At 43.2% G+C, this 26,740-nt stretch overlaps 1 protein-coding gene across 8 annotated transcripts in view; it reads right to left on the bottom strand.

Annotated features, from left to right (window-relative positions):
* DLG2 (discs large MAGUK scaffold protein 2) overlaps positions 1–26,740 on the bottom strand; it is an 863,264-nt gene that overhangs the window by 22,901 nt on the left and 813,623 nt on the right. For 7 of the 8 annotated variants that reach the window (XM_035114518.2, XM_060273902.1, XM_060273901.1 and 4 more), the window contains 2 exons: positions 22,859–22,934; positions 5,047–5,146 (listed from right to left, as the gene is read on the bottom strand). In XM_035114518.2, coding sequence (XP_034970409.2) covers positions 5,047–5,146; positions 22,859–22,934 — 176 coding nt within the window. Of the gene's footprint in view, positions 1–2,715; positions 2,762–5,046; positions 5,147–22,858; positions 22,935–26,740 lie in introns of all 8 variants that reach the window. The other variant, XM_060273906.1, reaches the window with a different exon arrangement.

Genomic DNA, 26,740 nt, shown 5'->3' with positions numbered 1-26,740 from the left:
CCATAAGGTTGAGGGCCACACTGAATCTGAATGGGAGCCTTTCCCTATGCATATAGTCAATGCAAATATCTATCTGGATCAGTGTGTCTGCGAGGGGAGCAGTTAAAATCCCCAACTCCACACCCCTCCCCCCACCACGATACCTACCCAGATAGGTCCTCCTGCACTTCCAATTGATTTAATTTAATTTAGTTTGTCATTGGTATGAGCTTTCGTGTGCATACACACTTCTTCAGGTATCTGAAGAAGTGTGCATGCACATGAAAGCTCATACCAGTGATAAACTTAGTTGGTCTCTAAGGTGCTACTGGAAGGATTTTTATTATTATTTTGTTTCGACTACGTCAGACCAACACGGCTACCTACCTGTAACTTAATTTAATTTATTCATGATTCATTTAACAAAATTTAGAGACTTGTTAATTTTTATTTAAAAGCTCTACGCAGTTTACATAAAATAGTATAAAATGGAAAGGGTATAAAAAAATAGGAGTATAAAGTATATGCAGTCGTACCTTGGATCCCGAATGCCCTGGAAATCGGGCGTTTTGGCTCCCGAACACCGCAAACTCAGAAGTGATTGTTCCAGTTTGCAAACGTTCTTTCGGAACCTGAATATCTGAGGGGCTTTCGCGGCTTCTGATTGGCTGCAGGAGGTTGGTTTCCAAACGTTTTGGAAGTTGAATGGACTTCTGGAACCAGATTCCATTCGACTTCCAAGGTACGACTGTATACCCATAAAAAACAGGAGACTTTCAAAACAAGCCATTTTAAGCAAGTATATATAACAAAATTGCACGTCTGGGCAGACTTGCTGAAAGAAAATGGTTTTTAGTAGGCACCGAAAGCAGAACCAAGAAGGCCCCTGCCTGATTTTAATAGGCACTTTATTTAAATTTATTTTTAAATCACCATTCACACAACTGCTCACTGCGCGAGTGGTGTCCTGTCTAGTTTGGACCTGAGGTTGCGTTTTTCTAGGATACCTACGCTTTAAACTATAATTTCCTCGATTGGCAATGTTTAAGAGTGGGTGCCAGTCCTTACACAGTCAAAATGGTACCGCCTACTCTCACCAGGGAGGTGTTTGCAGCCTCAGGATTACAGATCAGATAGCCACCCCCAGCTCTCCTGGTTTCTTCCAATGAAAGCAAAGCATTAAGGCTACGAACTTAACGAAAGTTAACAAAAAAAAGGGGTGGGGATAATAAGGTGGAACATTCAGAAACAAACCTTTCCTGTGTTTTGAGTTGCAATCTAGGAAGATTAAGCATGAATGCTCCCTCTGAAGTGCATTCTGGGTATTGATATGAGTTCTATGTGGAGACTGTCTAAAACTGTCTTCCCCAACCTGGTGTCTACTAGATGCTGTTGGACTACAATGTCCATCATCCATAGCCAGCATGGCCACTGGTCAGGGATGATGGGAGCTGCAGTCCAACAATATCTGAAGAGTGATCAGGTTGCGAAAGACTGGTCTAAAGCAGTGGTTTTTGAAACATTCTAATTTCTGGGAAGCTTTTCCATATTGAGTAGGCCTCTGAGCACCTGTCACAGAGGAACACTGTTTTGCAGCGGGCTCTGGAGCATGTTCTCAGTTCATTTGGCTGCTGCTCAGCTTTCTGGGGCTTCACCGTCATCACAGGATGGCTGTACCACACAACACGCCCCATACTCTCCCGTGTCTGCACATTGCAGGGGAAGGGAAGATGGCAAGTGAGGTCCAAGCCAGAGCAGGTCCATGTTTGGGGGGCGCTTGGCAACATGCCCATAGTGGCTCCCCCATCCGTCTCCAAACACCCTCTGAATACCAGATTCTGGGCATATCAAGTGAGGAGAGTACTGCTGCACCCAGGTCCCCCATGTGGGCTTCACATGGGCTTCTGGTTAGCCACTGTGAGAACAGGATGCTGGACGAGATGGGCCTTTGACTTGGTCTAGCAGAGATGTTCTCCCCTGACATGAGTGGGTGAGTGATGGTGGTAAGGAGAAACTGTGGCCTCCGCTCACTTAGCTGCCCCTCTTCTCTCTCTAAGCCAAGGAACCTGAAACACTCCAGATGTTGTTGAATTTCAGCTCCAGTCAGTCTCAAAGACCATGGTCAATGGTCAGGGCTGATAGGAGCAACATCTGGAGGGCCACATCACCCATCCTTGCACCAGGCAATGTTGTATGGAGCAGAGGGTGGCCCATATCTCCTATTTTCACAGCCAGGCAGCACTACTTGACCTTCCTGAGGAGCAGATGCAACAGCTGTTGTCAGATGGCAGTGACCCTTGAGATCAACCCTGATCAGATCATTTTTGAGACAGCTGTAGGAACCTGGGGGGGGGAGGGGATGGAGGGGTTAAAAACGACTGGTGTAAAACCCCCCAAAACCTGTCAGGAAAGGATCAATGGTGCATTATTTGTAAACCAAAAAAAGTGTTATTTACAGAATTAGACATACCTGTTTCATATGCTGTATGCTATTAATATTGTCATGCAGAACAAAACAAACAAACAATGGAAACTTATTTCACCCAGTGCATTCAAAGCTGGGGAACGAAATTAAAACAAAATAAAAATAAAATCTAATCTTGTGCATGCCAGGGGTGGGAGGTCCTTGGGGAAAGAACAAAAGCCAAACTAAAAAAGAAACCAAATTTATTTAAAAGAAAGAAAGAACGAAAGAAAGAAAGACTGGGGTGACAGTGACCATTCCTGGGAACTTACTCAGAGTCTTTGTTCCATAACCGTCGTCACCTAATCCGGGGATGTCCTGCACGGGAGTTTCCCCAGAGAGAGCAATGAAAGAAAAGAACAGCCGCAGAAGAGGAAGGAAGAAGTCAGTGGCGTTGAAATGGATACTACCATGACTGACCATGTAGATCCCACAGTCTGGATTCCCTGATGCAGAAAATTAGCTCAGATGAAGATAGCTTGGCTGGCAAACCAGGCAAGCAGTCAGCGAGTGATGCTGGAAAACCAACACCATGGTCTTTGTGTTCTGGGTCACATGGCCTGACTTCAGGAGCACCTATGTTCTGGACAGCTCATTGGTTTTATACTATGAGTGGTGCATCTTGGAAACATATGAATTGGCCTACAGACTCAGTTGCAAACCAGACAACACAATTCCTTTGCCGATTTAAAAAACAGAGTGTAAGATGGTTTGGCACATCATTCATAATTCTGACTTGGTTCACATGACACGACATGTCAAGAGATGCTTTGGCGAGCCCATGCTCCCAGAGAGCAATGGGCTGCTTTGCTCTTCCCCAGTTCTTTTTACTGAGCCAAGTCCAAGTTTGTTCTAATTCAAGGTTTATTCTTGGCTATGGTTGGCAATTAGTGAGGAGGGAGCAGCTTAACTAGGAGCAAACCCTGGCTTACTCAGCACAGCATAGAAACAAGGAGAATCTTGATGTAGCAAAGAAAGCTTGTGAGGTCTTGATAAACCATAGTTTGGTTTACCGTGTCACGTGAACCAGCCCATTGTTGCAAATATTAGGAGACACAAAAAAAGTAACTGCAGCAAATTTTCTTTCAAAATGCACAGCTTCCACCTCACCCAATCTAATCTAATCTGATCTAATCTAATCTAAGAATGGGATTTTTAAACTTGCTATCTTGTCCCAGCTTACCCTTCAGCACCAACATCTGGCTTTTTATGCATTCATTTAAAATATAGAACTCCATTTGGCAAAACAACACTAAAATGTTTTAATTTGTACATAAGGATCCATTCAGGCAACCAAAAGTGGTTGAGGATCAAACTAGTCTTTAAAAAAAAGAAAAAGAAATAAAAGGTATTAAGAGTATATTAAGGTATTAAGGTATATTAAGAGTCCCCCTCATTGTCATATTCAGTTTGGCACAGATTTCCTGATTTCTGCTGAATGATTTTAGACTCCTTAGTTAGTCATATAGTTGTTTATTTCCTTGACATCTGGTGGGAGGGCATTCCACAGGGTGGGCACCACTACCCAGAAGGCCCTCTGCCCTGTAACCTCACTTCTCGCAGGGAGGGAACTGCCAGAAGGCCCTCGGAGCTGGACCTCACTGTTCGGGGGTGGAGACACTCCTTTAGGTATACTGGGCCAAGGCTGTTTAGGGCTTTAAAAGTCAGCACCAACACTTTGAATTGTGCTCAGAATTGTACTGGGAGCCAATGTAGGTCTTTCAGGACCGGTGTTATAAGGTCTTGGCGGCTGCTCCTAGTCACCAGTCTAGCTGTCGCATTCTGGATTAATTGTAATTTCCGGGTCACCTTCAAAGGTAGCCCCACGCAGAGCGCATTGCAGTAGTCTAAGACTCTTTCCCCTTAACCTGAAAAGCTGGGATGCGACCCAGACTGTGCCACCATGATGTGCCTTCCAGTTCACACGCAGGTCAAACCACCACACATGCTCTTTGGGAAAGCAAAAAACAGACAATGGGGTTTGTGTTCTGCAGCTTGCACACCGAGTACATGGGAGGGAAGGAGATACCTTTATACTAGTTGAGACCACTGGTCCATCCAGCTCAGACACACATTGGCAGTGGCTCTACTGGGTTTCAGGCAGCGGTTCCCTGGAGATGCCAAGGAACAAACCTGGGACCTTGTGCACGTAGAGAAGATGCACGTAGAGAAGATGCCCATTTCGTTGTTTCTTATATGAGTCATTCAGAGCTTAAAACCAGTGAGCCAGCTAGAAACACAGGTGGTTCCAGTCCACCAGAAGGAAGCACAAAAGAAAAGCCATGTCTGAGCACTTGTTGCTTTCTCCTTAGCAAAAATTTGAAGCTGGACAATTTAAGCAAGTGTGAATATGGCTGGAACACAACCTTTAAATTAAGCAGGAGAGAAGGATTCTCCAACCAGGGATGGAAGCTTTGGGTATTCCAAAGGAGAAAGGAATCCAGACTGCCATCATGCATTGGTCACAGTAGTAATGCCTCCTCACCTGTCCTGACCCTGACGTTTGTTTGCCTAGGTGTGTTGGTGTGCTCAGAGTGTAGGGTACCAGTGTCATGCATGTCTCCTGAACTGTGAAACACTCTCTCCTAAGCGTTTTTACTTACGTTCCGGGTCACTCGTTTCCAGCTCACCCAGCTCCTTGTTCTTGTAGAATGGGAATTTTCGTGAAAAGATGAAGTTCTTTTTACGCCTGTCATTGAATGACTGTGAAGGAGAAAAGGCACGGGGGCAAAAACAAGGACGTCTAATTGTTGTCACACTCATGCTGACAAAACAACTCGTTTGTAAAAGTGGAAAAACAACTGCAGTGACTCTGTTCAATTTTCTTCTTGGGTAAAGCAAAACAGTTTTTTTAAAAAACCTACCCTGAAGGTTTGGTGCTTAAAGGAAAAAAAAAAGATAAACGGAAAATTGTTTTGATTATTGATGGCTGGCTATTGGTTATTTGATTATTATTTGGTTAAGTCTGCCTTATGAAGCAAACTTTGTGCTACAAATTAACATTTGTTAAAATTGATTAACTGTTTGGGCAGTAGATTTACAAACACACACACACCCACACCCTATGTATAAGCACTGCAAATGGCAAGCACCGTTTAAAACAGGCATCCCAAACTTTGGCCCTCCAGATGTTTTGGACTACAATTCCCATCTTCCCCGACCACTGGTCCTGTTAGCTAGGGATCATGGGAGTTGTAGGCCAAAACATCTGGAGGGCCGCAGGTTGGGGATGCCTGGTTTAAAACAAGGCATCCACCTTCTCTTTCTGAAATGATCCTTGCACCTCATGACACATTACAACAATATAATTATATTAAATAATATTACTCTATAGTATTTTTCAGTGCAGTTGTTTTATTGTACTACATGGTTGTTTTTGTAGTACAGTAGTAGTAGTTGTTGTTACTAATAATAATATAAGTAAAAATCCGAAAAGAGAGTGGTTCCTTCATAATGATAGCTTTTACTCATTTTCAAATTGATGAAATTAGCAATCAATCAATCAGCTAAAAATCACATGATTAACCAACTGTGATTCCTTTAAACTGAGCGAGACTAAAATACTTATAAATACATAAAAGAAAAAATATTCTGCATGCTGTGCCCGTCCAATTTTCTCATTTAAACTGAAATAAAGGTTTGGCTTTCAATTTGGAATCCAATATGGTTAAGGACTGATAAGATAATATATTGTCCATTCCTGAAGGTTGGACAAAGCTAGAAAAAGTACAAAGTGTCTAATAAAAGGACGACTCCAAATTTGTAAGTATTTGCTTGTGTCACAAAAGTTTCATGCCACTTTTACATTCCAAGCATATTTAAAATTTAGTAACGGGAAACAAAGGGTGGGGGAAAATAACATACATGGAAACCTATGAACGGCTTCTTAGCACCACAGATATCTGGATTTGAAATAATGTGAGCCTCATGCAGAAATTAATATGCATATCATGCAGGCACAAAAGAAAGGCAGATGAAATATAAATATAAATGGTTCTGAAAGTAATCTGGTTGCAGGAGTAGGCAGACCATGCAAACATCAGTTGAATGGTGGATAGAATCTAATGGAAACAAAAATGTGTGCCTCTTTTGCTTCTAGGTTATTTTTTTCCATAGTGATCATTTCTTTCAAATTAAACATCATAAGATGAGATATCTTTGTCAGGATACTGGATATATCTATATCTATATCACCTATATCAATCTCAGCATATTGCAGACATCTTTCAACTATACAAAGACAAGTCTAAAATTTCACTTGCGGAAACAAATTGTTGAATCACTGTATGAGCATGCCATTATTTACTGAGACATTATATCACAGTCATCATATCATTTCACATTTCAATTTGTACCTATGGTTTCTGCACCCCTCAAGGACCCACAGACCAAACATGAAAAGGGATTAATCTATAAATTATCTTAATTTTAGGACAGTGCAGAAAATGCCTGGTTTATCTATACCTCTTTGAGACCAGAAGCTACCAGTGGATGGAATGCCCACTGGCCCTTCTTCAGAGAGCCTTGTGAAATGTAACCCTCAGTAATTGCTGCACCCGGATTTTTAGTCCGTGGAAGTGTTCATGAACACACTTTTGCAAAATGGCAATAAGTCTGTGGTTCTGACACTCAGACTCTAACCTAGCAACTATTGCTTCCTGTTTCTGAAACTGTAAAGATGGGTATTGTAACATGAAGCAGACTCTGAGTAGCTCTGCAAAAGCAGAATGTGGTGGTCCGCTACCTGGAGAAAAATGAACATTGGGAGAAGACAGGACCAGTGCATTTTCACCTGTACAGGTTCCTTGTGTGTGTGTGTTTTCAGCAACTTATTTTGATTTTCCTCACATTATTAATGGTCTGTCAGTGGGCATCTGCTTACATGGATAGGGCAGTTACTAGTATATGGACTGTCCAATCTTACCACAATATACACGCCATGAAAAAATGACCTTGAGACCATTACTGTACCACTAAATTCCTGATCGGCCCTTCCTCCTGACATGCACTAAATGTGTACTAAACATTCAGATATTGCTCTGGTCAAACTGTCCACAGATTGTGCAGGACATCTGGAGAGAGGTGCCTTCAACCGACCCCATGTATTTTGAGTAAGCATGGAGGAAGAACTGAAGTTACCAGCCAGCTAATATGTGAACCAGCTCCACTACCTACTACAAAAAAAACCTCCATTCTGTGTTATCAGGTCCCCGATGGTCCAATTCACACATGCACGTCCCCACTGGCCAACACAGTTGTCAAGTGGAAACTATGCAGGTCTGAACGATCTGGAGAAACGAGGCTTGCAGGTGTTATATGTTGATCACAGAACCCCATTCAGGAACGGTTTGGTTTTTGCAAAAGCTGAAGCTCTACCTTGGTGATAGGTGGAAACAACTATATAAATAGGATTGTTAAAAATAGCAGTCAAATCATTCTCTACTAGAATAACACCGCTTCATTTCTGCAAGTTCGTAACCATAGGTACTGTGAGCAGAACAGGTACATATTCAAGTCCTGATTGGGCATGATATCTGAAGAGGAAATTTAAAGTCAGGTGGAACCCAGGTAGCATACTGGCCCAGTCCTCAAGGTTCTTGCAGGTGCTGGCCCCAGGAAAGATCTGAAGGGTGCTATCTAACCATCGCAGTTAAACACGGAATCTGCTCCCACAAAGGTTTTTGAAGGCCACCAGCTTGGATGGCTTGAAAAGGGCATTTGAAAATTCATGGAGGATAAGGATATCATTGTACTACTACTGTCAGAAGAAGTATGCCTGTGGATATCAGTTACTGAGAAGCACAGCTGGGGTGAGCGCTGCGGGGCTCAAGTCCTGCTTGTGGGCTTCCCACAGGTATCTGGTTGGCATAAGAACAGAAGGAGAGCTTGCTGGATCAGACCAATGTTCCCTCTAACCCAGCATCCTGTTCTGACAGCGGCTAACCAGGTGCCTGTGGGAAACCAGCAAGCACGATTCGAGCACCAGAGCCCTCTCTCTCCCTGTGGTTTCCAGCAACTGCTGCCTCTGATTGTGGAAGCACAGCATAGCCCTCATGAGACAATTTTTTAATCATTAGAGGCTGCATGGACACTTATTAGGGATGATGTAGCAGTGGAATTCCTGCACCAGGAGAGGGCTGGACTTGATGACTTTGGGGTCCCTTGCAACTCTATGATTCCACGGTTTTGGCATAAATCAATTTGCAGTAGAAAAGACAACTTAAGTCCCTTCCCCTTATGTTCAGAAAACTCAGCATTTCCAAAACTGCCTCTTTCTTCTTTTACGCGACTGAAAATGTCGACTTCCTGAATCTAACGCTTTCGTGTTGTGACAGACATTGAAACCAAAGCAGCGGCATCATCATCATCATCATTATAATAATCACCACACAACACTTGTGTAGCACTCGCAAGGTTCAAACTGCTTCGCACATGCCTCATCTAGTTGTCATCCTGACAACAACTACGTAACAATTATGTTTCCAAAGTTCAGAGCCAAGTGCTGGTCATATATAACCAAATTATAGCACCGTACAGACACTCACAAGAGCGTTATATCAGCCTTTGCATATTTACCCAGAAGAAAGTCCCAAGGTGTTCAATAGGGCTTATTCCAGGCTTCCTCAAACTCGGCCCTCCAGATGTTTTTGGCCTACAACTCCCATGATCCTTAGCTAGCAGGACTAGTGGTCAGGGATGATGGGAATTGTAGTCTCAAAACATCTGGAGGGCCGGGTTTGAGGAAACCTGGCTTATTCCAAGCTAAGTGCAATCCTATGCTCACTTATCTGGAAAGGAGCCTCACTGAAAACAGTAAGAATTACCTGTGAGTAGACTCACAAAGGCTGGGTCATTGAAAAGACTGGGTATTACCTCCGAAAATGGGCCTTTCCAGAAGATGGTACTCATCTGCATCAATTACAATCTATCAAATGGATGCGTTTCTGCCGAAGTAACGAATGAAGTGTGCATATGCATGCAGGTGGTTACAACACGGTTTTTAAAACTTTAAAAATGGGGTTTGAAGAACAACATGTTCATTTATTCTTTTACTATTTGAATTTATCTTAAACTCTGTTTGGAACTTGAGTAGGTTTCAAAAAGAAGTTAAACAAGGCTTTGTAGCTGGGCTATGTTGGACTCTTCTGTGATCATCCTGGGAGCTGTTCACATTTTGACTTTCTGAAGGAAGACCTGCTGTGTTAAATTTCCAGCTTCTGTTTCTAGTCAATGGCTCAACCTTCTAAAAAAAATAAAATTCACTGAGCCGTCACAATAGGTCGTGCAAAAGGCATTCCTGCAGATAGTGAGACTTCTGAGTGATACAGCAAGCTATAATTTTGAAAGGAAATACCTTCTGGAAGTGGGGGTAGGTGAAGGATGGCTGACCTAATACCAGTTTGTCCTTGACAATGCAGAGATTTCCAGCAACTTACTCCAATGTTGGTTAGTTGGTCTCTAAGGTGCTACTGGAAGGAATTTTTTTATTTTGTTTCGACTATACCAGACCAACATGGCTACCTATCTGTTACTCCAATGTGTGGAAGGAAAATGATAGGAAGGGCTGCTGACAGGAAAAAAAATATCACTAAACCCAAATGATGGAAGCCATGGAGAGGGGGTGGAGGAAAACCCCAAGAGGTTTCAAATTCAGTGCCAGCGCCTCCAGCTGCTTCGCAGAAGCCACCCACACCTGACCTACGTGCTTGAGCAGATTCCTACTTCGTTTTGATTCCAGCCTCTGTGCTGCTTTAGATATTCCGTTTGGAGTCTTACACGTTCTAATATTTGACACTTCCATTATTCTCTGCTAGCTAGCAAATGCTTCTTCTCCTAATTTGAAGCAGCAACTAAATTTAGAAGGTGGGGAACATTCTCTCACACCAACACCACGTGACAAATACTCAAGGCTGTTGCAACAACCATGGCTGCAGCTTTAGGACTTGCAAGGGCTGGCGTGGGTTCAGGCAGGCTGAGGACATGTAGCAGGTTGCAAGGGGTTGTTTAAAGTGCTGTGTGTGCCTTGAAATATGGTGGGTGTGTCCCCCCCCCAATCATTTGTAATCCTAAACACAGTGGCTAGGAAGTAATCCCAATTAGACACCAAAAGGGATGGACAGACTTGTCAATTTCAGTTTTCTTGGTTTCTCTCATTTTTCCAGTTCAGTGCGGTTCCTGATTATTATTATTTAAGCATAAAAATCTGTTCACATTTTAGTATTGATTTCTTCCAATAAAACACATTTTTGCACACAGTTTTGACTAATAGTAACATATTTTTTTGCTAGCAATTTCCCTGAATATGATACATACTTGTTATCTTCAATAATATATGCACTTCTGTGCACATTATTTGGCTGGGGAACAAGCGTTTTAAAATTTGGAGATCTGTTTCAGTTCAGATAGTGTTTCACAATGTGCAAATTTGGTACGTTCAGCTTGAATTGGGTAGACTTTCTCACCCAATCCCTAACACTGGCAAGCAGCCATCAGAAGGTGGCCGAGAAGACGCTATACGAGACTGCTTCCTATGTTCCAGTTTTTGGTTTGAGACCTGCACCACAAAATTCAGAGATGCATGAATTTCAAAGGATATATCTGTTTTGGTTGACATATTGTTTCCAGAAGTGCGCGCCAAATTTCTTCTCCTTCCTTACACACTCTATCTTTTACTGCCAACCCATGAATTGATGGGTGTCATTGGAAACAGGACAGTGTTCTAGACAGACCTTTGCTGTGGTCTGGTAAGAAAGCTGTTTTGCAAAAGTTCAGGGCTCTGAGTAGCAGCTGCAACCCACCAACTCAGGCTGATCAGTCCTGGCCTGCACTGTTCCTTTGTACAGAATGCTACTGATTTTATTTTATTTTTTTTTGCTTCATGTTGCCTGTTGTTAGAGCATCCACATCCTAGAGTTCTCATTGTACCATGGAGGCCACTTGCTGAAAACATCTGAGTGCAAAACAGGTCAGGGTTTTCAATGGAATGAAAGGAACTGGCAGACAAGAGCTTTCCTGAACAGGGAAAACAGCAGTTTTAGGTTGAAAGAACAGCGTGAAACCGGTCTTTACAAAGTGCATAGTAATTCCTGCTCTGCAGGGAAACTTGGGGACAATTGTTCTATGGCTGAGGAAAGGTTACAGCAGTTGGGGCTTTTTTTAGTTTAGAAGAAAGTTGAGTAAGAGGGGACATCATAGAACTCAGTAAGGTTATTCATGGTGTGGGGAGTGTCCCCACAAAGAGAATTTCCCCCATCTCTCTCATAATACGAGAACCCAATGGACCATCCAATGTCGATTTATGCGATTCAGGATGGACCAGAGGAGCCAGTTCTTGGCACTGTGCATCACTGAACTGTGGGATTCACTTTCGAGAGATGTGATGATGGCCAGCAGGTCGGATGGCTTCAAAAGAGGATTAGGCAGGATTCAAGAATGGGGGCTGCTACTCATGATGGCTGCATCCTGCCTGCAAGATCACAGGCATCGTGCCTCAGAACACCAGTTTCTCGGGGGAGTGGGAGAGGGCCAATGTGTTCTTCTTTGGCTTTTGGGCTTCCCAGTGGCATCTAGCTGGCTACTGTGGAAAGCTTAATGATCGATGGCCCAGGTATGGGGAAGTGTTATCAACCCAAGGGCCACATTTCCTTCTGGACAGCTTAAAGGGGAGTCACATGCTACTGGTGGGTAGAGCAACAAATGTGAATGGAAACTTTGCCCAAAGGGCTAGTTTTGATGTCCCTTCACACTGCCCTCTCTATCCTCCATCCAGGTTCAGAAAGAAAGGCCATGGGGTCTGAGGTTCCCCAACCCTGCCTTAGTACTTCATTGGCAAGGTGTTGCGTAGGGCTCTCTTCAGGTGTTTATTTTATTAAAACATTTATATTCCACACCATTCCAGTATAAAACACCACCCAGGAGGACTTTCAACAGAAAAGATCTCAAAAAACCTCCTGGGTGCTAAAATTGGCCTCTTGATGGTTCCACCACCCTCAAAAGCTTGGGTGGTGGTAAGATGAGAGAGGGCCTTCTCTGTGGTAGCCCCCCAAGTCGTTCAACTCCCTCCCCACAGAGGTTCACCTGTCAACTTCATTGTAATGCTGAAGATGCACCTTTCCCCCTTGGCTTTTGAAACTTGAGATGCCCATTTTTGTCCCAACTTATTTTTGTAATTCAAAGTTGTTTTAAACTGTTTTTTAAAACATGCTGTGTTGTAATTTTTGCAACCCACCCTGGAAACTAAAGGTGCAGGGTGGGTAATAAATCTTTTCGCTGTGCTGTTGTATTGCGAGGGGAATACTGTTTGTATGAGGTAGGTTTTTTCTTTACATTGCAATGTAGTTGAAGCAAAATTCCAAGTATGGTTGATACTTGGCCAATAAATTATTCTATTCTATTCTATTCTATTCTATTCTATTCTATTCTATTCTATTCTATTCTATTCTATTCTATTCACTACTTCAAAATGGTCCCCACTCCCAGATGCATGGTCCCCTTATCAGAACTAGGATCCAACAGTGTGTGTGTATATTTATTGATCTATTTGCTCCACACTGTAGGCCTGATTTAATGGGATCTTTGCCCTGCAATAAAAGGCATGGGGAACCTGTTCAGATATTACTGGACTACATCTCCCATCAACCCTGACCATTGGCTATGCTTGCTGGGATGATGAGAGCTGGAGTCATACAATACCTGGAGGACTGTAGGATCCCAGCGCCCCAGTTCTGATGTATTTCAGAACTGCTTCAAATTCAAATCTCTCCCCGCATTGATGCAATACAAGTCTCTTGTCATTTCCTCACGTCATTCTTCCACAGTGCTTTAGTATATTTCCCCGCTGTCTGCCACCCTACAAATGTCACGCTTCCTTCAAAATACAGCCTCCCCTGGAAGCTGAAAGGGCGCACGACATCAATCAAGCCTGGATTGCTCACTGCTGAAGGGTGTTCTTGAATGATGAACAGAACCCAGCAATTGCTAACATCACCTTTCAAGTGCTCCCTTTGACTTAAAGGGCAAAATGTTGATGGATTAATCTTTCCACTCGCCTTCAGATGATGCTAAACTCATTGCACCGCTGGTAAAGGTAAGACAAAACGAAGTGAGAATACAAGAGCAATGACTAAACCATTTTTTTTGGGGCTAGGAACTATTCCTGGATAGGGAGAGCCTTGCCACTGCAACTCATGCATTGGGAAGCTCAAGACTGGACTACTGCAATGTGTTCTACATGAGGCTGCCCTTAAGGCTGTTCAGAAGATGCAACTACTGTAAAATGCAGCTGCTAGGCTTCTCACTGGGGCATCCTATTGTTTGCTTATTACACAGCTCTTAAAGGAGTTGCAATGGCTGCCAGTAAGGCACCGGATTTAATACCAGTAAGGCACCAGTAAGGTGCCAGATTTAAGGTTTTGGTTCAGATATATGAAACTCTGAACAACTTTAAAGCCCTAAACGGCCTCGGTCCAGGATACCTGAAGGAGCGTCTCCACCCCCATCATTCTGCCCGGACACTGAGGTCCAGTACCGAGGGCCTTCTGGTGGTTCCCTTGCTTTGAGAAGCCAAGTTACAGGGAACCAGGCAGAGGGCCTTCTCAGTAGTGGCACCCACACTGTGGAACGCCCTCCCACCAGATATCAAAGAGAAAAACAACTACCAGATTTTTAGGAGACACCTGAAGGCAGCCTTGTTTAGGGAAGCTTTTAATGTTTAATAGATTATTGTATTTTAATTTTTTTGTTGGAAGCTGCCCAGAGTGGCTGGGGAAACCCAGCCAGATGGGTGGGATATAAACAATAAATCACTATTATTACTTGGGACTAGGTTACCTGAAGGAGGAAAGCACTTTCCCCCTTACTGCCCTATTCAGTCTCTATGATTTCACGACGATGCTCTTCTTGGGTGTGTTGCCACCTATGGAGGTTCATTTAGCAGCAGCTAGCATGGGGAGCCTTTTCTGTGGTGGCACCTTCTCAATGGAATCACTTCTCTTCTGAGCCAAGGGAGGCAGCAACACAAATGGGCATGTTGCCAGTCACGAAAGGTGCTCAGAATGAACACATTGGGGTTAATCAATTCACTGAATTAATGCTCCTATAATTGCAGGGTGGAACGTTGGGCAATTATAAATGCAGTTCAATTTGAATTTTAGTTCAAATATGTATATAGGGGTTTCATTGCACTTAACTCTGTGTTTGATTGTTAGCATGGCATTTCTCATTTCTAACTCTCTGTTGTTTAAGCCTAAAGATCACAATTGCTGGGATGAATAAATAAAGCAATTGTTCACATTACATTGTATACGTGTTTTTATGTTTTCTCAGTCTTAAGCATATTTTATGCATTGGCAGAGTAGCTTGTATAATTCTGACCCCCCCCCCCCAAAGAAAGCAATGACTTTGTGAATGAAATGCAACTTTGAAACAGCATGGAAATAGTTCCTTGGAGGGGGTGAACTTGAACCGGAAATGCTTATTAAAAACATATTTACACTCCCAGGCATTTGTGGATACTTAAATCCCGTGGGCTGGTTGTGGTGTGTGTGTGTGTATGTGTGTGTGTGTGTGTGTGTGTGTGTGTGTGTGTGTGATTAACTGCATTTTATTTGTATTGCAGTTTTAATGCTTGATTACTGCATTTTAAAAATTAGTTGTACATTGCCCTGAAACTCCATGTGAATGGCAGCATAAAAGTTTGAATAAGTGAAACAATCCTTTTAGGATCATGTACATTTTCAGAAATGGAAAAAACAAACAAACAACTTGTGCTTTTCATTCTAGTAGTTTGTTTCCCTGAGTGTGGTAGGGTGTGCAGTTGGAACTGCAGACGCCGATTGTTGCTAGGGCTGTGAAAGGAGGAAAATAATGAAATTGGCTCAGAACGAAGGTTTGTCATGCAGGTTCGGAGCACAAAGACAAGCCGAGGTGGTTAAAAAGGACAAGATGGGAGGGAAAGGAGAGCACACAAGGTTCAAAGGGCAGGTTGCTGGGAGATTGAGAACTGTGCCTGATGCCACAAAGCTGGAAAAGGTTCAGGAAAGGGCAGCCCAAAATGATCGAGGGCTTGGAGAAACTCCCCTCCGTTGGAAAGCTCACAAGCGCTGGTGGCTTGTTAGTTTAGAGAGAAGGAAAGGAAGAGGAAGCAGGATACCAGGTATATATAAAATGAAGCGGCTAGTTTTGCTCCTTCTCAAACTGCTAGGAGCCGGAGTTACCCAGTGAAGCTGAAGTTGCGCGAGATTCGGGACAGTCAAAAGGACGTGCTCCTTCACAGTTAAATTGCAGCATTTGCTACCACAACAGGTAGTGATGGCTGCTAGCTAGCACTGATCAAATTCATGGAGGACAAAGCTACTCATTGCAATGGCTACATTCTACACTGGCTACGCGGTCAGAGGTATTGTGCCTCTGAATACCACTTGCTGGTAACTGCAGGGGGGGGGGATGAGTGCTGTTTTTCTCAGGTCCAGCTTTTGTGCTTCTCACAGGCATCTGGTTAGCCCCAAGATGCTGGATTAGATGGGCTTTTAATGGCTCCTTTTAAGTCCTTATGAGCAAAATATGCTAGACAGCATCAATTTCCAATGAAGTCACTTCCACTTTTAAAATAATTTTTATTTCCACACCTGTACAAGGGTCATATTATCCTGGAGACACTACCTATTTGTTTGGATATTGAAACATTGCACACCAATAATTAGGAAAGTGGAAATGGAAATGATCAGACAAGTGTGATGCTATTAAATATGCCGAATTAAAAGGCTTAATAGGTAGCTTCAAAGTGATAATTTCAGGTTTCCTTTCCTGCTTGATGAAATTACACCTGCTATTTATACCACGGGCTCTCGGCTTTCTTGTTCCTTCCTTACAAAAAATCAAAAAATCATCTAGGGGCCAGAATATCTAATTGGATTGATATTATTATCTGTGCTTTCAAGTCACCCGGGAGCGGGCTAATCTTTTTTCACAGCATCCAGCATTTAAACATTTCTTGAACGTTTTGAACATACTTAAATTGGGAAGGGTGGGAAGAGTGTGCATAAGAAAGAGAACATCTTTTTAAAAAAGTGGTGAAGAGGATAAGGTATCTGACAAAAGGAATGAACAATGACATTTTCTGAAGACAAAACTACAGATCCCTCCCTCCCTCCCTCTTTTTGCATTTCATTAGGTGGCCTCAACAAGTGGGACCTGTAACAAAGTGTTGCGGTGTGTAAGACTCTTGTTCAGGATTACAGCCAGCCATGCAATTTCCCAGAATCCTCTATTCTTCCCCACCTGCTCAGTTTCCCCCATTTTTATGCCTAGTTGAGCATGCTCTTTCCATCCAGCTGTTGGGGGAGTTGGTGTGCTTTCAGAATCCTGCCTGATCAGGAACTCCCATGAGGAAAAGGCAAGGAACGCTGCCAAGCAGGGGCATATAACTGCTCTGGGGTGCCAAAGGTACTCCTCCAGGCCTCTCTGAACTCTTCTGAACTCCTTCCCCAGACCTGCTTAGAGTCAGAAAGTTTGTGACCTCATGCAGCTTCAGATCATATCCTGGTCCAAAGCAACACATCTCTCTCCTTCCTCCTTGCATGTCACTGCTCTTGCATGTCATGTTCTCCGTCTCTGGGAGCTAAGCCTTATGAGGAACGTTCAAGGGAGTTGGGTAGGTTTAGCCTTGGAGAAGACTGAGAAGTGATAAGAAAGCCATCTTCATATTGGAATATAATATATATGATAAGAATAATATTGGAGAAAACTGGGTATTGAAACTTACTTAACCTAAATCATATATCCCAGTTTTACAGCGGCCCTTTAAAGTACGCTTCATGCAGAGTATACGCAGTCAGAAGTTGACCTGGCTAAGAAAACACCACCAATAGCGTAGGGAATTAATCTCCCTTATATGAAACCCCTTACTAGCTGCACACTTGTAAAAGTATGCAGATGAAAATACAAACGGTTGGGGTTCTTTCACTGAAAAACAAACTGACTCTAAAGAGACTTTAAACTAAAGATAAATGCTTTCTCCCACATTCCCACAAACTCCACATAACTCCCATTAAACTACTCAAGAATTAACAGCATTCTAGCATTATAACTAAGCAATCATACTAAGATTCAACTAAGGAATCTCTTAAACTAAGAACAACTGAGAGAGTGATCTACTTAGAGATGAATCAAACTGAAAGAATCTAACTAAGAGATTTAACTAAGAGATACAGAAGGCTTTCTGGCAGAGCCTTATATACAAGAAGCAGAGCCCACGCCTGTGGGCAATCAACAGAAATCACCTGCACCTGTTTCTCTTAAACAGACAGTATTTACATTAGACCGGCTCTAAAGTAACTTGACTTATTCAAAAAATCCAACACTTCAAATATCTGAAGGGCTGTCCCATGGAGGAATTTTGTTTATGCCGCTCCAGAGAGTAGGACCCAAACCAATGGATTCAAATTCTGGCTAAACATTATGAAGAACTTTCTGATCATAAGAGCTCTTTGAAAGTGGAACAGGCTCCCTCAGAAGGTGGTGGGCTCTCCTTCAATAGAGGTTTTTTTAAGCAGAGGGAGGGTCGGGTGGTCACCTGTCAGGGATTCTTCAGCTGTGTTCCTGCACTGCTGCAGGTTGGTCTAGATGCCCCTTGGGGTTGCATCCAACTCTGCAATTTTATAATTCAATGATTTTAACACGTTACATTTCACACGTAGCCTACAGGTGCTCTTTTTGCAATATGCAAACAGTTTGAATCGCCGATGAAGAGGCAATACGGGATTTGCAAAGGGTAAAGGCGGCTCGGTTCCCCTGTGATGCTGTTTCCGAAATGTCACGACCAGTGATGAAATTAGCAGCGATAAGATTGATATTCCTCTAGTAGCGAGGTGTAAGAAGAAGGATGCAGGAAATTAAAGGGTAATTAAATTCTCACCAGACTCTGGTTTGCGTGAGGCATCATTAGCAATCGGAACGATTTATTCCCTCTGGCTTTGACTATATACCAGAAACGGGCATTTAAGATGTCATTTGGCTGAAGATTAGGTACCTGTTAAAGCCCAGAAAAAGGCCCGCGGGATCGGAATGATCATTTAGAGTATGGAATTTTGATGTTTAATGTCCTCTGTGCTATTTATCCCTTAACTGGGTTGGTTCCGTTATATAGGTTAAAGCAAGGATGCCCAACTTTTACATTCCAAGGGACCAGCCCACCCTCCAGACACCAATGCAAGGGATCAAGATGGAAGCTGCCATATGAATGGGCATCACCATGTCAGGTCAACTTCTCCAACAGTGGGAGCCACCCAGCCATCGAAGGAACACTTAGCCACACATGCTGTTCAGGGAGGCTTTTAATGTTTAAAAGATTACTGTGTTTTATTTTTCTGTTGGAAGCCGCCCAGAGTGGCTGGGGAATCCCAGCCAGATGGGCGGGGTATAAATAAATTATTATTATTATTATTATTATTATTATGCAACAGGGCAGGGGTGGCTGACCTGTGGCCCTCCTGATGTTGCTGGACTCCCGTTCCCATCATCCCTGGCCACTGGCCACACTGGCTGGGGCTAAAGGCAGCTGTAGTCCAGCAACATTTGAAAGGCTACAGTCTCCCCATCCCTGCACTAGTATATACTTACTTCATGAAAGAACACACACAGGAGAGTCATTATTGACATACAGAAAGATGGAGAGTTGGAAAGAGAGGGAGGGAGGGAGGGAAAGAGAGAGAGAGAAGGCCGTCTCCTGGATACACTGGCGGAGGAAGAGGAGTGTGTATGGGGGGAGCGCACCGCCCCCAGCAGCGCGATCCCGGTGGGATGCCAGCGCGGCTGCCCTCCCCTCCTGCGGTGGGCACCACGCCCCAGCAGATGGCATGCCACGCCCCCAGGACACATGCCATGCCCCTGCGGGCAGTCTGCCACACCCCTGGGACGTGTACCAGCCCCACCCCCGCCTGCTTTCTGCCCCCTGGTGCCGGAGCATGAAGCTCTGCCACTGCCTGGACAGACCCTCCAGGCCTCTATCTGGCCCTTGAAACTCTGCTGGGCCACACTCCCTCTTTAGCCAATATGCCTTACTGCACACTCTCCTCACAGGTAACATTGACCTTCATTGCTCCACTCTGGAGCAATGGCCCAAGACAAATACAAATAAATGTCACACCCACTATGTAGCTTCCTTAATAACACTATAGGTAAACGAAGAGTGTTGTTAGGCACTGAAGTCCATGAAAACACTATTTCCTAAGATACAAATGCCAATCCTTCTTCTCTGCAGAATTGAAAATCTGGTTTTCTAGGTCAGTGCTGGCCCTTTGACCAGGTTAGAATCTATAGGGAGAAGTGGATTTTATCATGCAAAGGGCATAAACCTCTTCAGAAATAATTTGCTGTGAGTGCCCACTATTACATTATTTGGTGATATATAACATTTGGATGCATGAGGCCACTTTGTACAATGTCAGCCACAACAGTAATGGTATAACAACGCCCCCCATTTTATTTCCTATTTTATTTCTTTCAGTCTTGCATTATGTTTGAATAATCATTTTGTAAACTTTAAAATACCACAGCAAGACAGTGCTATATTCAATCCCTGGCCGACACAAACTGTTACTGGAAGGGGAGGGCAAGTTTGGATTCTGATTGTGTAATGCAGTTGTCTACATGGTTATTTTTCCCAAACCACATCCACCTGTCTACCACCTGAAGTCACTGGGTTCAGATAAGAAGTTCAAAGAGCAGTGTGAAATGCCACTCTTTAAACCTCTGAAAACCAGAGGTTTAAAGAGCAGTGTGGGACTCTTTGCAAAAGGGCTTTCAAACAGCCCTGTGCTGTGCTACAAAGTCCCAACAGTTGAGGGCTTCAAAGTGCAGCATCAACCGATGTCACTATGATGCCCTCCTGATAAATTCCACCCTCCAGGGGGGAGGTGATAAGGACCTGGTTTAACAGCATGCTTAAATAAGTCCACAGTCCCCAACGAGCAGATAAGCAGCCAGCAGGTGCTGATAAAAAGGAGAAGGTTGCAAGTGTGATGATGCGCCACATGTTCGCAACCATCTCCACACAATGCACTCCAAGTGTCCCAGGGGTCCCATCACACAGAACATGTAATGTGTGACATTGGCTACAGTGACTCTGTGCTGTGGTTGAGCATGGCCATGGCTTATGCCTCCATGCCAATGTAGGCATGTGCAACTGAGCATCACATAGAGGTCAGTTTGTCCATATGAGCTCAACACCTTGAAGCAATGTATGCAATGTTTGAATGTTCATTGTCCTAGAGCACACATAAGCTACACTCCAACAGACTAGAAGCCCTCTAAGAATTTACTGAGTAGTCTTGAATCAATTATGTATTCTTCTTGCCAAGACCTCTCAAGCCATAGCCATGGACTGACTTCTGTAATGTAGATTACGTGGAGCTGCCCTTGAAGGTTCAGAAGCTGGAGCAGGAGCAGAAAGCCGCAGCCTGTTGGTGGAAGCCAGTAGGGGGAAATCATATACAAAACCAAATTTGCACTGACTGCACTGGCTGCTTGTGAGATTCCATTTCCAATTCAAGATGCCACTTTGTGCTTTTAAAGCCTTTCACGGACAAGCACTGTAATGCCTTGGAGAGAGCCTCTGCCCAAACACACTTGCAATTTAAGAAGACAGAGAGCCCCACTTCGCAATGCTTCCATTTGGGGAATGAGCTTGTCATATCTAGGGATGAGTGCTTTCTTGATGTTTATCCTAGTTCTGTGGAATGACCTCTCCCAAGAGGTTTGCTTCTGTCTTTTTACATTTCATTTTCAGGTGCTTAAGTAAGGCTGAAATGGCTCGTTATTCAGAAGCATGTGATTCTTTCAGCTGCATTTATTTAACCCAGAGCAGCCTAAATAGTTTTCAAGTTTAGGCAGTAGGAAAGCGTGCAGAGAAGGGATCCTTAAAGGCAGTGGCGGCTGGTACTCATAGGGCAGGATTGGTGAAGCCATAGCCAATGACAGGCACAGGTAACGGATTCTAATTTTGTCCCCCGTTTTTACAAAGGCAAAATTTTACAAAGGCAACAGTGAGATTAAGGTTCCCCCTCCAGGACTGGCTGCAAATATGAAGTGTCCCATTCATCCTAATGGACCAGCCTCTATGACTTAGAACCTTTCCTCTCCAGTTGCTTTCCAGCTCAGAATCACTCTCTGCAAATTGCTTATTTTCACCTGTGAGGGTGGAGTAGGAACAGGGTCTACATTCCTGTATCCCCACCCCCACCCCAAGTGTGAAAGTGCTGCTGGTTGGGGCGAGGTGAAGATTTATAAAGCTGAATCTAACTGAAGTTTAAGCAGCCTCTCCTTTAGAGCCAGCTCTGGATTTGAGGAAGCCTGGGCAAAGTGTCCTCTGAGAGGTGTCCTCCTTTGTAAGTGGGTCTCAAGAGACTCACCTGGCTCTGGTGAGCTGGCTCTATCCACCATTTAAATCTCCCACAATTACACAGAGCAATGTTAGGTCAGGGGCATTGTGGGAAATTAAAACGGTGGCTTGATGCAGAGACTGACATTGCTTGGGATGCCGGGGAGAGAGAGAGAAAGAAAATTACAGTACTGGGGATTTAGAGTAGCTCCTTTCTAAACAACAGCGGCCATGGGAGCTGACCAAGGTGCTGAACTTGCTTTCCACAATCACCTATTTTCTGCTCAGACGCAGCCTTCCTACTGTAGGGCTGAAACAATGGCAACAACAAAAAGAGAGAACCACAGAACTCTGCTTAACATTGAGTTCGAACTTAAAGCTCATCTGTTTAGGAAAAAGCTTTTACAAGGACCTCTGGCTGGTTAATTCTGCTGGCTTTCTAATGGATGCACTTTGATTGTTGCTTCCTTTTATGTCTGTGTCTATTTTGTATATTTTTGTGTGTGGGAAAGCTGCACTGAGTAATTCTGGGAAACACAGAACAGGCATGTTTTAAATCAGGGACGGGGAACCCGTGGCCCCACAGATGTTTCTGACCTGCAACTCCCATCATCCCTTGCCACAAGCCATACTGGCAGGGGGCTTACGGGAGCTGGAGTCCAACCACATCTGTAGAATCACAACTTCCCCATCCTCAATTTAAGAAAAAAACAGTGCAAGGCAGCTAGCGTGCTGTTGGTGCTAAAATGAACAACAACCAAAGTGTTATTGGCCTAGTATGATCACAAAACAGAAATAGTTAATTCTTCATCTTTTCTGTGTTGCAAATATTACTTTCTTGTTTCTTGTTCTTTTCTTTTTTAAAAAAACCTCTTTTCTTTCACTGTAAAATAACATCATAGTTTAAACATTTCCCTTTCGCTCTCACATTTTATTCACCGTGTGACCCGTTCTTGCTTAACCTTTGTGCTGTTCAAATGTTCTACTAAGTGTGCATGTAAGACTTAAATCTCTGCAGGGTTAGTTTCACTATCACATACCCCTTTTGCATCGATCACGCCAGGTTTTGAGTTAAACTTCACTGTCTTTAAACGTGCTCTCTCTTTTCTTTCGACCCTGGAAAGAGAGGGAGAAGGAAGAGATAGGTAAAAACAAACAAAAACCCATTTAAACAACACCATGCCATTCTTGCACCAACCTGAGAACTTAAATCTCAACCCTTCAAGGCACTTTAATATTTGCATATATAAAAGGAAAAATATTGCCATACCTGCCAGATTCCTAAGTCACCTCTAGCCAATATAGAGGGTGCACAACCTATATCTATATATACAGATCTATATATGAATAATCCTGTTCATTTTGGTTTGTCTCATTTTCTTAGTTTAAGTCTTAAGTTCAGTTAGCCACATTTCCCCCATTTGTCTGTGATTTTTTTTTAAAGGAAACCCTTACAAAACTGGTTATCTTTTTAGTACACATTAATCCTAGCATGCATATTTTTTTTTTGTCTAATAGAAACATTTTCTGCAAACCATTTCCCTTGATAATTTTGCACATCCAGAGATGCAAAAATTTCAAATGAGAGTTGAGTTTTGGTTTGCATATTGGCTATTTATTTATTTTTTGTCCATGAGAGCAAGTTTAAAACCACGATGGGTTAATTTTTGTAGAGGGAAATGTTCAGGAGAACATCCCCTCCAACAAACAAAAAAACCAAATGCTTCTATTGCGATGTTACTAGGGTGGTTTTTTAATTATTATTTTTAAAAAAACACTGCCAGCTGCAATGCAAAGCTCAGGTTACTATAGATACAGCTGAACTTTGGAATAAATGATTTCCCCCCCTCATGAAAAAAAGCAGTATTTACACATGGAAATGGAGGAAGTGCGACTTTCATATTTGATGTGTGATCTGTGAGCCACAGGAAAAACAGTTGATTTTAAATTTGCAGATGAAACTCTGTATTAGAAAGGAAGGGGGCACTGAGAGGGAATGAAGACTTGAGGCTGTGTAATCTCCTAAATGGAAAAAAGCAGTGCCTACTGAGAAAAAGAAGTAGCTCACAGCTAAATACAGCTTTTTAATTATTATTACAGGCTAATGTGAATTTTCTCTCTCTGCTAACCTCTCAAGCTGCTTCATTTTATTTTGAAACGCATTCCATGCCTACAATCTAAAAGTGTGTGTTTGATAACTGCTTTGGAATAAGCTTCCAGGTTAAGGTAACCCTGCCAGGTTCAAGGTTTACTACTACTAGCAGTAGTGGTAGTTGGAGGTGTTGCTTAGCAACCAGCTTTTGCGAGGTAATACACACTCTAATTGGCTGTGTCATTCTGAGGGAGTTTTCTCCTGTATCTTTGGTCGCAAGTATCCCTGCTATGGACTAGGCCTAAACTACGAAGAAAGACATAAACATCTCTGTTTATTTTTCCTCAGTTTATAAGCTTTTCATGTTCAATTCACTCCATTCAATAAAGTATTATCAGAATTTCTTCTCTCCATGTGTGTTATTTAAGTGACTTTGCTATCAAAGGGCAATGTAAGAAACTTAAAACAATGGGCAGCTCCTAGACTCAGCTTCCCAGCATGGCAGTCCAGATGGGTCCTTTCGGAATTGGTAGGACTCTGACACCTACCTAAGGATGCTGAGTGTTGACTTGCAGGTTATGCTTCTAACATACTCACTTCTAGATGTACCAAGTTTTAAAAGCCTTGTTATTTTCCTCCTTTCTTTTTAAATGCCAGAAGTACACAGAGGAAAATGTCCTTTATAAATAATGTTCAAGGGCAAGGAACCAGCAGTTCTGCCCACTGCAAAATCCCCTCTGGACACAGAAGTCATGTTACATCTTGTTATTCTGCCTGGGTTGTCAGTAGGACATGTTTATCCACTCGACTGGGTTTTCCTTTTAGATAGTAAATGCAAAGCAAAATACTTTTTTTCAACATCCCTCAAGATTTTAATCCTAGCTCTTTAACATACGAATGGGTTTGTTAGCTTTATCTGAAGTGAGTGCTTTTAGCAGGCTTCCAAACTCAAAGGGAAAATATAAAGATATGATATAAAATTGATATGCACAAATGCATAGCCTTCTTCATTTCTGTTTCTCCCTCTTGGAAATAGGAGGAATGCCCTCAGTTGGAATAATGATGTCTAAGAAAGAAAAAAAAATCACAACCTACTCTTTGCAAACATCTCTGAATGTTATTTTCCTCTTCCTTACAGTGGGAATTGTTTTATCCCACGATGACCTTGGTTACATTTTAACTCAGATTTGCTTTTTGGATAGACACAATTAACTGACCTGATTTCAGAATGGATACATACTTAGTTCTATGTATAAGTTTATAAACCTTTGATTAAAGTTTATAAATCTTTGATAAAAGTTAGAAGTTAGTTCTATTCATGGAACTTGCTGAACAACAAAGGAACCTGTCATACTGTGACAGACATTGGCCCACTTGGCCCACTATGGTCTACACCAGGCATTCCCAAACTGTGGCCCTCCAGGTGTTTTGGCCTACAACTCCCATGATCCCTAGCTAACAGGACCAGTGGTCAGGGATGATGGGAATTTGTAGTCCAAAACATCTGGAGGGCTGAAGTTTCGGGATGCCTGGTCTACACAGACTGGCAGCAGCTCTCCTATACCGGGGTCTCTCCCAGCCCTAACTGGAGATTGAACCAGCGACCTTCCACTTGCAAAGCCAATGCTCTACCACTGAGCTACAGCCCTTCCCCAGCTGTCTTATGCAGTCACCACATCACATAATTGACCCAGACTAGTACTGATAGCTCTGACTGGCAGCAGCTTTTTCAAGGACCTCTCACTGGTTGAAATGGAACACAGGGCACATCAAGATTTCCACCATGGGTGGAGAATATGTGGCTCTCGAAATGCTTTTGGTCTCCAACTTCCTTCAGCCCCAGTCAGCTTGGGGCGAAACGGGAGGGTGTGTAGCTCCGCCAGAGCCTCATTTAACAGCTGTACACACAGCTGCACCTGCAGATTCTGGTGAGGTCTCACGAAAGGCCTGCAAGCAGTGGTGTTTGGACTTGATATCCCGTCTTTCACTCCCCTTAAGGAGTCTCAAAGCAGCTAACAATCTCATTTCCCTTCCTCCCCCACAACAAACACTCTGTGAGGTAAGTGAGGCTGAGATACTGCAGAGAAGTGTGACTAGCCCAAGGTCACCCAACAGCTGCATGTGGAGGAGCAGGGAATCGAACCCGGTTCACCAGATTACGAGTCCACTGCTCTTAACCACTATACCACACTGGCAGAGCCTGCAGTGGTGAGATCTCACAAGAGTTCTGCGAGAGGGCCATGAGATTTCACTGGAAAAGCCACTGCCACTTCTCCTAAATTCTCTGGTGGCAGTGACTCTAAGATAGGATTAGATGAATTTGTGGAGGAGAGGGCTATTGATGGCTACAGGCCATGATGGCTTTGCCCTGCCTCCACAGCTGGAAGCAGTGATGGAAGCCCACAGGAGGGGAGAGAGCTGCTCTTGTGCTTGGATCCTGCTTGCTGGTTTCCCACAGACATCTGCTTGGCCACTGTGAGAACAGGATGCTGGACAAGATGGGCCATTGGTCTGACTCACAAGGACTCTTCCTATGTTTGCTTATCTATAAATATATTTATATACCGATGTATCGTAGAAATATATCACGGTGGTTTACAACAATATAAAACCACACAGTAAAATTACTAAAGATTAAAAGTTAAAAGAAAAGAATTAAAAGCAAACACTAGGAGGTCATGTTCTTATGCTCTTATCTTGTAGGTGGAAGGCTGCATGGCAATTGCTTTCCTAAAGTCACCTAGTAAGTTTGTGGAACAGGTGACATTCAGGCCAGGACTTCCTGAAATGCACCTGCATCTCAAGCCTATGTCAATATGATATTATTGAT

This window comes from Zootoca vivipara, chromosome 4 (assembly GCF_963506605.1).
Source record: "Zootoca vivipara chromosome 4, rZooViv1.1, whole genome shotgun sequence".
NCBI classification, from domain to species: Eukaryota; Metazoa; Chordata; class Lepidosauria; order Squamata; family Lacertidae; genus Zootoca; species Zootoca vivipara.
Note: the sequence above shows the minus strand (reverse complement) of the source record. Positions and strands in the feature narration are given on the sequence as shown.